Source organism: Capricornis sumatraensis, chromosome 8 (genome assembly GCF_032405125.1).
Source record: "Capricornis sumatraensis isolate serow.1 chromosome 8, serow.2, whole genome shotgun sequence".
Taxonomy (NCBI): domain Eukaryota; kingdom Metazoa; phylum Chordata; class Mammalia; order Artiodactyla; family Bovidae; genus Capricornis; species Capricornis sumatraensis.
In genome coordinates this window covers 97,094,494-97,109,358 of record NC_091076.1, presented here as the reverse complement: position 1 = coordinate 97,109,358, position 14,865 = coordinate 97,094,494, and the positions used below count along the sequence as shown (strand labels likewise).

At 54.9% G+C, this 14,865-nt stretch overlaps 1 protein-coding gene across 1 annotated transcript in view; it reads left to right on the top strand.

Moving 5' to 3' along the window:
* MARCHF10 (membrane associated ring-CH-type finger 10) overlaps positions 1-5,760 on the top strand; it is an 89,797-nt gene extending 84,037 nt beyond the window's left edge. Inside the window, exons 9-10 of the mRNA XM_068978969.1 lie at positions 2,553-2,595; positions 5,699-5,760. Of these exons, the coding sequence (XP_068835070.1) occupies positions 2,553-2,595; positions 5,699-5,760 (105 nt within the window). The remainder of the gene's footprint in view (positions 1-2,552; positions 2,596-5,698) is intronic.
* Positions 5,761-14,865: the final 9,105 nt, after the last annotated feature.

Genomic DNA, 14,865 nt, shown 5'->3' with positions numbered 1-14,865 from the left:
TGTCCATGGGATTTTCCAGGCACGAATACTCGAGTGGGTTGCCATTTACTCCTCCAGGGGATCTTCCTGACTCAGGGGCTGAACCCATGTCTCCTACATTGCAGGTGGATTCTCTAACCACTGAGCCATCGGTGAAGCCCTTGGGTTCTAAACTAGATCCTGGGGAATATAAAGATGATCAAGACACACTTTGCTAAAAGGGATTCAGAGTCCAAAGAGACAGATGGGTAACCAAGAGTATCCAAAAAAATAAAAAGTGCCTTGTGTTATTTCAGGAGATGGAGCTGGATGTGGAAGAAGGCAGAGTTAAAGGACAGGAAAGGGCCACTGTTCTTACCCACCCCCCACCCCTGCTTCTTCCATACCTTCTGCAGGACAGACCCTCCAGGCAGGAGGGACACAAGCCAACGTTTCAGAGGCCTTTGCTCTGAATCCAGTTAGCTTGTACTCTTTGCCATCCATCTTCCCACTGCTTTGGGAGCCTGGTGGCAAAGCACTTCTTTATTGCTCCTGTCAACCAATCAGCTGAGGAGGGGATGCTGGAGCTGAATCTTGGACCAGTGCTGGTGGGGAGGGAAGGGCATCCACGCAGAAGGGAACACAAAGGCTCAGGAAGGAAAAGACTTGCGTGTCTGGGAAAGTCAAGGCACTGAGTGTGGCCAGAGCTGGCCGGAAGTAAGCAGGATGTGACAGGGTTGGGTGCAGCTCTGGGAGGCTATGGAAGGCTTTCTAGCCTGGGGTTGACAGGTCAGGAGAGCTCTGTTTCTGAGAGGGAGTGGGAGTGGCCGTGTGGAGGGTGGGCTGAAGGGGGAGGAGCCCAGCTGGGCAGCTGCTGCCCTGGGACAGGGTGAGGGGGCCCACGTGGGGAGCACTGGAGGTGGAGGGCCAGATTTAAGTGGGCGCGGAGAGTGAGGTATGGGCTGAAGGGAGCAGTGACTGTTATGCTCTGCAAATGCCTAGCAGGAAACTGGCCTTTTCTCTCTCCAGCTGTTCACAATGAGAGCATCTCCAGAGAACATGGGGCCCCACCAGCCTCACCTGACCTGCTTGGCTCACCCTTTAATCTCATGGGGACATAGGACTGCTCTGCAGGGTGAAGCTAAAAGGACATGCCTTCCCTCTGTCTTCTCCCTTTCAGCGCCCATGTGGCGCACTCCAGTATTCGGGGACGGCACCCTCCGGGGTTCCCTAACCTGGGCTTCCTTCTGGGTGTGGGTTTTGTTTGTGCCACGCTCTTCATCCCCTCTCAGTGAAATGACCCTGGGCCCGAAACTGCTCTCCCTGCCTGCCCATGGCAGCTTCCTTACACTTCTCAAGTGCCTCATTTGCCAAACTAGATGAAATAGAAAGAATCCCTGTGTGTGTGCATGAACTAAAAGGCAGAGCATAGGCGGGAGCCCACGGCTTCCACGATGCCCTCCTGGCACAAGTGCCCACCTGTCTTCTGCCTTAGGGGTGCTACTTTCACACTTCACCTGGAAGGGGAGGGGAGGGTGTTGAAGTCGCCCTGAAATCCCACTGGCCTATCCGTGTGTGAGAATCCATGGATCTTCCCTAGGCTCTCCGGAGCCATTCACACCATCTCTACAAAACGGCAAACCCTTGCCTCAGAAGACCAAACCAACCCAAAATTGTGCAAGGCCCAGGCTTGGTCAACTATTGGGAAAGCTTGCCTACTCACCAAGTTGGCGCCCCCTGGTGGCCATCATTAGATAGCCACCATCTCCGGGCGCAGAATCTAGAGGCAGGATGAGGTCGTCCTAGCAGCCTGGGGAACACGGAGGCCGTTGCTAGCATCGCCCGATGTGTACTTCACCAGGTAACCAGGACTGCTCCTCTAGAAGAAATTCCAACCTTCTGCCCTTCCCCCCGGCCTTCTGGGGAGAGGGACCCAGAGGCTACACTGGCCAGGCAGTTGCCCCAGTAACAGTGTCCAGCACCCCTTGTTTTGTCCCCCAGCCTGTCACAAAGGCCCTCCTCCCCCTGGGGGGGAAGGGCACAAGCCCCTCTGCCCCAGAGCCCACATCCTCGCAGCCTCGCACAATGGCCTCCCACGGAGTACACAGTGTTTCTCATTGTGGCATAAAACGCCATAAAGTCAGAACAAAGAGGGAGCCCAGAGCCTTGATGGGCCTGCTGCTTCCTGCCGGGTGGAGAATACAACCGATTGTTTAAAAGCCAGTGGTGAGGCAAGTGGCCAATTAGCACGGCTTTCACCCCCACTGCCTGGAAATGTGACTCTGGACCGTCAGGATGGGGTTCTGCTGCTCAGATCAATTGCTGAGAGGTCGCAGGTCTGTTCACACTGCCAAATTTAGACGCCCCAAACAGGCGAAGGTGACCTGCGCTATCGCTGACGCTGTCTTTAGGAGGCGCCTACGCCCCACAGGTGCTGAATATCAACACTGCCCTCGCACCTCCACGCCTCCTTCTCTGCCCCTTTAAGGTGATGTCAGGGATTCCTAGAATATTCCCGCGACTAGGGGATTAGACATCTGTTCACAATTGCTTTGGAAAAAACCGTTCATTTTTCATTGTCTTCTTTCCCATAGTTGTCAAGAAACTACCCGCAACCCAGACCGGAAGAAAATGAAAGTAGGTGTGGGGATCAGTCCTGCCATGTTGAGGGTGTTTGGCAAGTTGCTGTCTTTCTGTGGCTGTGTTGAACCTAATCCTATGGAAGGAAGTAACAACCACCCCCTGCCCCCAGAGGCAAAAATAGCCCCACAAAGCTGGGGAAACCCTAGCTGCAGCAGTCAGCAAGGCAGTCCAAGTGCGCTGGATGCAGAAGAGATGAGTTTGAACTCATGCTGAAAGCGAAAGCACAGGCGGGCAAAGGGAGGATCAGTCTTCCTCAGGCATAGGATGACCCCCTGCAGGTTTCCTTCCTTTCCTTTTCCTGGGATTCTCCAGCATCAAGCACTTGGAGGAGTCTCTTGGGATTTCTTCTAAACCCCGGAAGGGCACCGTGTAGCCATTACATAAAGGGACCACCATCATTCACAAGCTAGTATTGGAGTTACTGGATTTTCTCACTCTTCGGCCCAAGCCAGTGGGCCTGCCGGATTCAGAAGTTGAACAAGGAAAACAAGTGTTGGGAAAGGGCCAAGGAGCCAGGCCAGCTGTCTCCAGAGCAGGCTTATTATCCCATAGAAAACCCAACTTAAGAAAGCGTGCTCAATTAAAGCAGGCAGGCTGGTGGTCAGAGGTGGGAAGAACTATCCCATCAGCTGGGAGGATAAACGTTACAGTGAACTATGGAAGGAGGTGCCAGAAGTGACAGTTCCATCCCCAGAGGCTGTTCTGGAGAGAAATGTCACAACTGCCTGCCTTTAAAGGTTTAAAACAGCTATTTCTCAGGCTTTGCCATCAGAATCACCCGGGGAACTTAGAAAAATATAGATTCTCCGGGCCCCTCCCAGAGACACCGATTCAGGCACTGGGGTGGGCGCCTGGTGACCCTGATACAGTCAGTGGTCATGGTAATGCTTTGGGGACCCACACCCTGCCCCCCGCAACCGACCCGCCCGCAGAGGCTGAACCAGCTCAAAGCTCCACAGGGTGGGGCCCAGATGACGACCCTAGGGCACCCAATCTATTATTCAGGGCACGCAGTCCCGAGAACCCAGCGGATCATTTTCAGAGTGGGGAGGGCTCTACCGGGCTCTCCCTTCACAAAAGGAACTCGCAGGGTCCCAGTCCCCGGGCGCCACCGCGGGGGTCCAGCCGAGCCGGGTGCGGGCCCAGAGCCCTCTCGCGCCCTCGCAAGGTCGCGGGGCCACTCGGCGGGCGGCCGGTCCCCGGCGTCGTCGCCCGGGCCGACCGCGAGCAGCTGCTCCCTCTCGGGCCGCCGGGAAGGGAGGGCAGGCAGGGAACGGTGAGGACTAGTCCAGAGAGGGCCCGCCGCGCGTCGGCCGAGAAGGCTCGGTGGCCCGAGGCTCCGGGCAGGGTCTCGGCGCCGCGCCCCGCCGCGCCCCTCCCGGCCCCCGCCCCGGAGGCGCCCGCGCTCTTCCCGGTTCGGGGAAACCTGCAGCGGCGGGCGCGCCCGGGCGCGTCTGGCTGGGCAGGGGCGACCCCTAGTGCCCAGCGGGGCCTGCTGCCGCCCTGCCGCGGGGGGCGGCCCGAAGCAGGATGGAGAGCTTTCCTCCACACCCCGGCTTGGGGATGCGGAAGGGGCACCGCGGCTCCAGGCCTGGGGCCCCCGGTATGGATGACATATCTAGAGGACGGGAGAAGAGCGCCCCCAGGGTGGTGCTTAAAAAGGCGCCTCCGCCGAGGGAACCCTGCCTCCTGTGTTGCACCGAGGCAGATGGTTCCCGCCCCCAGCCCCGCACCATGTCATAACCGCCTCTCTTCAGGAAGCTGGGACTAGCTCTAGGATCCACCCCCTCCCGGTAGAGTCCTAATGTGGGGGCCTCAGATTTCCCCCGCTGGAAACGGGTCCAGGCCCTCTCCGCCTGTCCCAGCCCTGCGCACACCCCAGGCGCCGGCAGGGGCAGCCCCGCGCAGAGGGACCGTCTTGGCTCGCTGCTCAGACGCCGCCGGGGCCTGGCTTCCCGCCCGAGCTCTGATCAGGACAAGAGCCAGGGCAGCCGAAGGCGGATCCACACGCCTCGCGCCCTTCCCCCTGGGGCCATGGCTTCCCTGGTCCTGGCTGTCTGGCGGGACTCACCTGGTTGGCAGCGCTCTGTGAAGGTGGGTTGCCGCAGCTGAGTCACGGCTGTGACCCGCCGCCCTAGCCCCATGCAGGTAAACAGGGAGGGAAAAGGCAACTCATCAGGGCACAGCAGGTGACACAAAGATGCCAGCCTCTGTGGCTCATGCCAACCTTCCCGCTGGGCACCCTGTCCTGGGCTCCTGGGAACCGAGGCTGGACACAAAATACCACAGGTGGCACCGAGGTAAGGGCTGCTGGGGAGAGGCCCTGGGTGGGTGTGCCTGGGTCTAACACATTGTCACAGAGCCCCCTCCCCCCACGCCCCCCGCCCCCCGACAGCTGCTTCTTGGCTGGCACGAATAATGGTCACCACAGTCAAGTTCAAGTCCAGGGAGGGGAATCATGCCTCCAGCAGCCTGGAGTGGGCTGGTGTGGACAGGAGCAGCCATGAAGGCCTTCAGCCTCGGCTGGGCCAGAGCATCTGCCCCCTACCCCAAATGTACAAGTCAAGGCAACTAGATTTGGGGGAAAGAGGAAGGTGAGAGAAGGTGGGCAGCTCTTGGAGCTGGGGCTGCATTGTGGTGGAGGAAGAAGCTGAGTGTCCAGGTAGGGATGGAGGGAGGCGATTACTCTTGTTCCCTTGCCCTTCACCAGTCAGAATGTGCTTCCAAATAGGGAGCGCTCACTCCAGCCAATGAGAAAAGAAATACTGAGAATAAGAATCTTTCTCAAGAATAAAGAAAGCACCCCACCTCAGCTCTTCCGCTCTGACTCCACTGCTTCTCACTGCCTCTGTGCCCCATCACATGACCCTCTGTGTCCAATCTGATCTCTGAAAGACTGCAGGGCCTCTGTTCCTCACACTGTTCCAGGCACTGTAGCACGTGGTGTGTGTGTGTGGTGTGTGTGTCTGTTGTGTATTGTCTGTGTGTCTGGTCACTGGTGCTGGGGCAGGGGTTTGGGGGAGCCGGGCAGGAAGGGCAACGATGCCATCCTCCTCCACGACAGAGTCCGCAGCCTGAGCTTCCTCTTGCTTTCCAGGTTCCGAGCTGGGAGATGGGAGTGACGGCAGCATTTGTGAAGGCAACAGCCGAGTTGTCTAGCAAGGGAGCTGGCCCTGGAGCTGGCCGGGCAGAAGCCTCTCCTCCTGGCCGCACTTCCTCTGTGCCCACAAGCCTCCCTTCCTCCTCCTTGCCACTGAAACCGAAACCGATGTTCCCAGTTATCTTTTTCACCTTCTGCCACTCTCTTTTTGGGATCTGGCTCGAGCATCCACAGACAGCAACAGCAACCCGCTCAGTCCCAGACCTGGGCTTGCTGAGCCCCCGCCAGCTGCCCAGCTGCTGCCCCTCCACCCAGAAGTCCAAGGGGACCCATTGGCCCTAGTGGGCCCCATGGCCTGGGGTCCCTCTTCAGAGGGCGCCCCTTCAGGTCTCACTCCACCCTGAGTGGAATCAGTAAACTGACGTTATTCACACAGCTTTGTCTTGTGCTCATTCCAGTCCCCTTGGACAAAGGCTCAGGGCCTGAAACTCTGAGTACACCTCCCGCACACCCCGCCCCCTGTCTCACCTCTCCTTGCCCCCACCATCACTGCCACGAGGGATGACACCGCCTGGGCCCGCACAGGCTAGCTGGCTGCCCCCGTATGTACCCACTTAGGAGGGTTTGGTACATTTCCTCCACACTTCTCTCCTAATTGCATCTTATCACCCAAAGACCAGATCAAGACTTAGGATGAAAAACAAGGCAGAGAATTTAGTAAGAAAAGAAGAGGTAGGTATGTGTATATGAGAGAGAGACAAAGCCAAGTCAAAAAATAAAGATGGAGGGAGTGAACTACTGATACCTGCAAAAACATTACAGCAAATGAAAGAAGCCAGTCACGGAAGACTACATACTGTACGATCCTGTTTACATGCAGTTTCTAGAAAGGCAAACCATAGGGACAGGGCAGTGCTTGCTGGGGGTTGGGGAGGGGTGTGGAGAGGGACTGCACACGAGCTCGAGGGGACTTTGCAGGGTGATGAGCGGCTTCTGAAAGCTGGTCTGTGGTTATGTTCACACAACTGGATGCATTTACTAAAGCTTATTGAACTGTGTGCTTAACATAGGTGAACTCCGTGGTATAATTGTAAAATATGCCTCAACAGACTTTCTAAACAATGAAAGAAGGGGCAGAGAAAGGGTAAGAGACAGAAAAAGGTAAAAGAGGAAGAGGTGCTTCTCGAACCGCCTTTAAGACCTGCCCTCCTCAGAACAAGAGTGACCACTGAAGATGTTGCTGCCAAGGGGTCCCCCAAATAAGTTACAGCATCAGTGAGGTTTAGGAAAAGCTAGACGTCGAAATCTTGTCTGATATGTTCCACAGTTAGGCAAAGTGACTCAAGGACTGCAAACAAGAAGGTTCCACCAGGCTGCCTAGATCCGAGAACCACAGAAGAACATCTTTAAATGTGCACAGTCCCTGGAAGAGCCACTCAGGTTGAAAATATCTTCCTGCTGTACATTAAATTCCTATAACCTCAAGTTGTTCCACTCACCAGTGGAGCTCCAAGCCCTGATCATTCTATGAGAGACTGGGTCTTTGTTTTTAACTGAATTGTAAGGTCAACTGAAGATAAAGGATTTGTCCAAGAGCCAATACTGAGAAATATCTAAGGGACAGTGCCATATTTTAAAATAAGGTTTATAGAGAACTTAATGGAATTTGAGGTGGCTGGGTAAATATTCTGGCAGGCCAAACCTGCAGTAAGATGTAGCAGGGTTTGAGGCAGCTACCCTGAAACTGTTACAGGTTTACATCAGCCGGTGTTGGGTGTGGGGAAACTATCTGAAGGATTTACAGACAAAAGCAGGAGGGCCTCCTGTGAGGTCTGGGTGGCGAGAGGTGCAACACAGCAGATCTGCACCATCAATTCATTGCCACTGCAGCCCAGGGGCCTGCCGATGGGGCTTCTCATGGCCCAAGATGCCAAAGTACCAAGTCTCATCTATTAAAAGACAATGATGGGTCCAGTATTCTTTCCTGGGAAATCCCACGGACACAGGAGCCCGGCAGGCTACAGTCCATGGAGTGCCAAAGAATCGGACACGACTTAGTGACTAAACAACAACATGGATTTGTCAGTTTCTGTTGTGTGTGTGTGAGTCACTCAGTAGTATCCAGCTCTTTGCAACCCCATGGACTGTAGCCCGCCAGGCCTCTCTGTCCATGGAATTCTCCAGGCAAGAATACCGGAGTGGGTTGCCATTTCCTTCTTTAAAGGATCTTCCTGACCCAGGGATCAAACCCGGGTCTCCTGCATTGCAGGCAGATTCTTTACCCTCAGAGGCACCAGGGAAGCTTCTGTCATGTGAGTGCTGAAAGTGTGAAGTGAAAGTGAAAGGGGCTCAGTCGCATCCGACTCTTTGTGACCCCATGGAATTCTCCAGGCCAGAATACCGGCCTTCTCCAGTGGGTCTTGCTGACCCAGGCGTACTGCAAGAAGCTAAACAATTAAATGCATTATTTGTGATTTTTAAAAAAAAGACAACGATGGGGACTTCCCTGGTGGTCCAGCGGTTAAGACTCCACACTCCCAATATAGGCGGCCCAGGTTTGATCTGGCCAGAGAAGTAAATCCTGCATGCTGCAACTAAAAAAAAAAAAAAAAAAAAAAAAAAAAAAATCGGGTGCTACAACTAAGACCCGGTACAGCCATATAAATAAATTCTCAAAAATAATAATAATAAAAAGAATGATGAAAAGGGCTATCTCCCTCCCCTATAACTGGCTAAATATTGGCAGAACCTACTCGAGGCTGAGGCACATTGGACAGGACACAGGGTCTTTCTATGCCTTTGGGTCTTCAGGCAGCTTTTACCCACTATCAGCTTGTGCTTCCCTGGTGGCTCACAGGGTCAAGAATCCACATTGCAGGAGACCTGGGTTAGACCTTTGGGTTGGGAAGAACGCCTGGAGAAGAGAATGGCTGCCCACTCCAGTATTCTTGTCCAGAGAATTCCATGGACAGAGGAGTCTAGCAGGCTACAGCCGATGGAGTCACGGAATCTGACCCAACTTTCACTTTTTTCAACCAGGCGCAGGTTGTGAAGACGCAGGGGGAAAATGCACAGCGCCCACCTCCTTGGAGCTCAGTTCTCACTGGGGCAGCAGGACATGTGTAGAAAACATCATACTGAGGTAACAGGAGTCCACAGGTCGCCCTCACAGAGCACGTCCTAGGAGCTGGGCCTGAGGGTAAGCGTTTTACATTTATCTTTAATCCTCACAATACGCCTATGAGGCAGATACAAGTAACCCCATGTTACATGGGAAGAAATGTGCACTAGGTTCTCTAGAGAAAAAGAGCTAATAGGATATATAGAAAGAGATTTAGTATGAGGGCTTGGCTCACAGGATTATGGAGGCTGAGAAGTCCCACCGTCTGCCATCGGCAAGCTAAGGACCTAGGAAAGCCGGTGATGCGGTTCCAATTCAAACTTGGGCCTGGGAACATGGGGCGGGGTGCGGCAAGACTGTGAACCCTGGTTGGCGTCTGAAGGCCTGAGAACCAGTGTTGATGGCTGAGAGCAGAAGACGGGTGTCCTAGCTCAACAGGAAATCTGTCCTTTCTCTCCCTTTTTGTTCTATTCAGGCCCTCAGTGCGTTGGACCATGCCCACCCACCCACCCTGGGGCGAGTGATCTTCTTTACGGTTTATTGATTCCAGTGCCAGCCTCTGGACTTCACTGGAGGTCCAGCGGTTAAGAATCCCCCCTGCCAATACAGAGGCCACTGCAGCATGCCAGGCTTCCCTGTCCTCCAGTCTCCTGGAGTTTGCCCAAACTCATGTCCATTGAGTTGGTGATGCCATCCAACCATCTCATCCTGTCTCCCCTTTCTCCTCCTGCCTTGTCATTCCCAGCATCAGGGTCTTTTCCAATGAGTTGGCTCTTCACATCAGGTGGCCCACGTATTGGAGCTTCAGCTTCAGCATCAGTCCTTCCAACGAAGCATCACGATTCGAAAGCATCAGTTCTTCAGCGCTCAGTCTTCCTTATGGCCCACCTCTCACATGTGTACATGACTCCTGGAAAAACCACGGCTGTGACCATATGGACCTCTGTCAGCAAGGAGATGTCTCTGTTTTTTAATATGTTGTCTAGGTTTGCCATAGGTTTTTCTTCCAAGGAGCAAGCTTCTTTTAATTTCGAGGCTGCAGTCACCATCCTCAGTGATTTATATACACTACTATGCACAAAATAGAAAACTAATGACAACTGACTGTATATAGCACAGGAAACTCTACTCAGTGCTCTGTGGTGACATAGATGGGAAGGAAATCCAAGGAATACAGGATATATGTATACGAATAGCTGATTCAGTTTGCTATACAGTGGAAACTAACAACACTGTAAAGCAACTATACTCCAATTTTAAAAAATAATAAAATACCCATAATAGCGCAAACGTCTCACATATGAACCAAGCCCCCACTTCATTTCTACACATCCTAAGCAATTCTCTTTTGGCTGCAGAGTGCTGCATGCAGGATCTTAGTTCCCCAAACAGAGATCAAACCCGGGCCCCACAGAGTCTTCACCACTAGACCACCAGGGAAGTCCCCATCCTATGCAATGGTGTGCACTGCGTGCCATGTCCAGCCCCAACCCAGGCTCATCAGGTGTCCCTCCCCCGCTGCCTCAGGAATGGAGGCCAGAGAAAAAGGAAAGGAGAGAGGTCACTTTTAGCCCTTACACTCAAAACAGGCTTCTGAAACTCAGCACAGATGTCTCAGGTTGAGAGAGAGTTCTTGAGCCTCAGAGTCTGACTGTAAGATCATGGGGGTGGAGGTGGGTTCTCTCCTGTATCCCATCTCCCAACCTTTTTATAGAGCAGGGAGGGTGGAGAAGTGATCAGCCAAGTCCTTCCCCTCCCAGTGCCTGTTTCCTCATCTGTCAAGGGGCACAGTCGCAACCAGCTGATGATAGGTTGAGAGGATAAACTGAGTTTATTCATGGTAAGCAGTTAGAACAGGGCCATACCTAGTAAATAACACGTATCTTGATCATTACCATCAGCATGGAGGAATGGCCTGTCTGAGGCAATGTCCCCGAGTTCCCTGCAGCCCCAGAGGAGGAAAAGACACCATCCAAAAGTTTCTCAGGTCCCAGAGAGACATACAGACTGGCCTCCCTGAGTAAGCCAGCAGGGCTGTGCAATGACCAAGGAGGGCCAGATCCCTGGACACACCACAGGACCTCAGAACTTAAGAGATGCCAGGCAGGAATGAAAAAAAAAGTCGACTAGAAAACCTGAACCGACCAGGGTTTCCCTGAACTGGCTACAGTTCTGCCCTCAGCCACTAGCAGAAGCTAGTCCATTTTCTGCACTGACTGCAAGCAACAAATCCATTTCAAGGGGGAAAGGCCTGCATGCTGCTTTGTCCCTTTCCTTTCTCCAGGGCTGGCCTCCCTGGCTGCTTTGCTGGACAAGGATTGCCATCTGCAGATCCAACAGGGCCGATTCAGTGGGGAGTTGAGACTAAAGTCAGCCTTCACTGGGCCTCCTGGCTGCCCTGACCCCTGAGACAGAGGCCTGAACATCCGAGCACTTTCATCTCACGCCAGTCTCACTCAAGGACCTCCATGTTCCCTCCACCGCCTTTGCCTTTCCTCCCCCTTCCTGCCCGCCCTCTCGGGAACTGCCTCTCCCTCCAGATGCAGCTCTTGACCTTGTCCCCGCCACAGACTCCCGCCCTAGTGCTCCAGGCAGCTTGGCAGGGCCCGGCCAGCTCTGTTCCAGGAGAGCCAAGTGGTGCGGCTGGCCGGCTCCTCACCCCCGCGGCCTCACAGTGCTGCCCGCTGGGCCAGGCCAGCTCCGCCAGGACACCTGGGAGCAAGCCATCTCTGATTTGACAAGAAGAGGTTGTGAGAAGGCCTGACACCACTCTCTGGAGAGCGGCCCGTTCATTCATGGATTCAGCGAGCCATCCCGGAGGCCAGGTGGCCAGAGCTGTGCCGGTTTTTGCCCCACCAGTGCCGGGCAGGGCTTGAAGCCTGGATTCAGTGCCCTTTGCCCAGGCACCAGGGGCTGGGTCTCAGGGCATCATAGATGGAATGTAGAGAGGGTGAAGGCCTATTGCATGGAAATGAGCAGAAAGAAAGGAGTTTCTGCCATGCACCCTACCAGAACCAGCACTGGCTGGGGGCAAGAGGCAGATGACCCCAGGCCCCAGCCTTCCTTCTCCCCACAGAGAGCCACCCGGAGTCCCCCAGCCCTCCCCTGGGCAGGCAGGAGCCCCCAAGGAGAACAAGGTCTATGAGGAGCCCCCAGGTGCATGCGAAGCTGTCTGAAATGCTTCTCGGTGGGGGTTCAGGGCTCTGGCAAGGACTAAAGCCACCTGAGGAAAGCAGAGAAGAGTGGGGAATAAGTATTTCTGGAGTGGTTTAAACCAGGGGTTCCCAACCTCCGGGCCATGGACTGGTATCTCCCGTCAGATCAGTGGCAGCATTAGATTAGAAATAAAGTGTGCAATAAATGTAAGGTGCGCAAATTATCCAAAAACCATCCCTTCCCCCCCGGTCCTTGAAAAAATTGTCTTCCACGAAATCTGTCCCTGGTGTCAAAAAGGTTGAGGACTGCTGACTTAAACCTCTGGACACACAGCAGCCACTGGCCCCAGGTAGCCCTGGGGCATTTGGGTCCTCACTCTTTCAGCTGCTCCTCCCACCCACAACCCCACCTGGGAGCCTGTGACCCCGCCTTCACCCCTAGGCTCTTCCTATCTCTCAGGGCCAACTCCCCAAGGGGTCTTGGGCTCAGCCTGGCCTAGCCATCTGTGAGTTGTGGCTAATGGGCAGGCACTCAACTCACAAAGGGAGCTGTTCCCCACTGTGGAGGGCTAATCACTTCAGGCTGAAGTGGATTAATCATTAAGGACACCACCCCTCAACAGGAGTGGGGGTCCCTCCCTGAAGCCTGAAGTGATTAGGCCCCTCTGTGTGTCCTGCTGCTGCTACAGAGAGTAGGAAGAGGGCCTGGTTTCCAAGGCTCCAAAAAGGCGCTCCCAGACTCAGATATGGCACCTCGTCCACCCCACTGTGCAGGAGACGCTTTGGACTTCTCGGTGTGTATCTTTTCCTATCATACGGGTTTAGGTTTGAACCACGTGACAGGATTACCGATTTAGAAAACAAACGCGCTGGTGGCTCAGACAGTAAAGCGTCTGCCTGCAGTGCAGGAGACTCGGGTTCGATCCCTGGGTTGGGAAAATCCCCTGGAGAAGGAAACGGCAACCCACTCCAGTACTCTTGCGTGGAAAATTCCATGGACTGAGGAGCCTGGTAGGTTACAGTCCATGGGATCGCAGAGAGTCAGATACGACTGAGCGACTTCAGCTTCAGTTTAAAAATCACCAAGGCCAAACACGCATGCGCACACAACCTCACCAGTTATCTCAGACAAAACGATCACCGGCTAAAAAGGTCAGACTAGCCATTCCCACTGACTTCCTGCTGGACCTGACATCCACATTCAGGCTTTCTAGGCCTGCCTTCTAGGCCTCCGGCAACCAGGCCCCGCCACGCTCCAGCCAGCCTGGCCTCTCACTAGTCATCTGAAGCCCCAGGGACCCCGCGGCAGGACCCAGCCCCCTCCCCTTGGCGTTCCCCAGTCCAGGACCTGGCCCGGATGCTTGCACCACCTCCCACCCACCTCCTTCAGGTTCCAGCCTCACTGCCACTGGAGAGACCCACCCCAACCACCCAGCCCAAAGCAGCTCCCCACCCCTCGGCCTGCTTCAAGCCTTCTCACTGCACCCAGCGTGACCTGGCACAGTTGACCATCCTTGGCTGGCAAGGCCTTCTCTGTCTGCGGCTCTAACTCCAGCTCAAACATCCTGAATGGAGGTGAGAGTGGGGGTGGGGTCCTGTGACCCACTCCCCAGCCTCAGGGCAGTTTCAGAGCCCACACTACCCAGGGACAAATATGTACTTACTGTCTTGCAGCTCAAATGCAGGTCTGCCTTGGAAGCATGGTGGTGTGGGGGCCCCACCCCAGTCTGGCAGGGGCACCTCACACACTGGCCTGGGAGCCACAGCCCAGAGACAAGCAGTACCAGCTGACGTTTATGGGACAATTACAGCTCGAGCACCAAGGCCCTGTGCAGATTGCTTTGCCAAGGTGATCTCACTTAATCTTCAACCTCCTTAAAGGAGCCTGGGAGGTGCATCCTCTTCTCCCATTTTACACTTTGAAAGGGGAGCCAAGTTGCTCAAGCTCACGCCACTGTCCTTTGGCTCCTGAATGCTTACTCTCACACGTATCCCCAGGAGCAGAGAGAAGGCTGGGGTCCCGTGGCCCCAAGACAGAAGCAAAACAGATGCAGGCCCCCCAAAATAACATGTATCTTTGAAGCAGTATGAAGGACAAGACTCCCAACAAGACAAAGTGGGGACCCTTCTCTCTCAAGGCTCTGAAAGGTGTTTTATTTGTTTGCTTTTCTTTTATCTTTTTCTTTTAAAATAATGGCACATTAAAAAAAATTAAGAACTACAAGAAGGACCGTGTCTTGGAGTCTGTGCTCACATTGCCCTGGGCCGTGGCGCCAGGACCGGTGATTCTAACTGGGGCTCTGGCCTCTTGGAAAGGTTCTGGGTGGGTCGTCTCCCCGACACAGGGGCCACTCCAGGGGGTTCAGGTGCCGTTTCTCTGGGCCCCCCTTAGAGGGCGCACCCCAGCTCCCACTGACCCTGGCCAACCACCTTCTCTCTCCCCAAACTACAGCCAGGACCTGGAAACCTTAGGGAACTTACTTTGGTCCCCACAGGGGACTTTACAGGGACAGAGCCCTCCCCTGACCGGCAGGAGATGACATCCCAGCCCAGCCCGGTCATCCCCAGGAGGTCAGGGTGTCTCTCCCCGGTCCTGTCTCCAGCCCAGCTGATACCACAGTGATGCTCCGGTCCTCAGTCCCAGCTCAGAACCCTCCCGTCATGCCCTACAGCCACCCCAGCAGGCACACAAGTGACAAACGCTCAGCCCCCTGTGACTCCCACCAACAGCAAGAGAGGGCTCCCCAGACCCCAGGGCCCTGGCTCAGAAGGAAGGGCTGGGAGAGCAGGCAGGGTGCAGGGCGGGGGGACGGGGAGCGGCGGGGGGGCAGGGAGGATGTGGGGTGAGGAGCTGAGCTGCCAGGGTAGGGGAGAAGCGACAGAGGCCG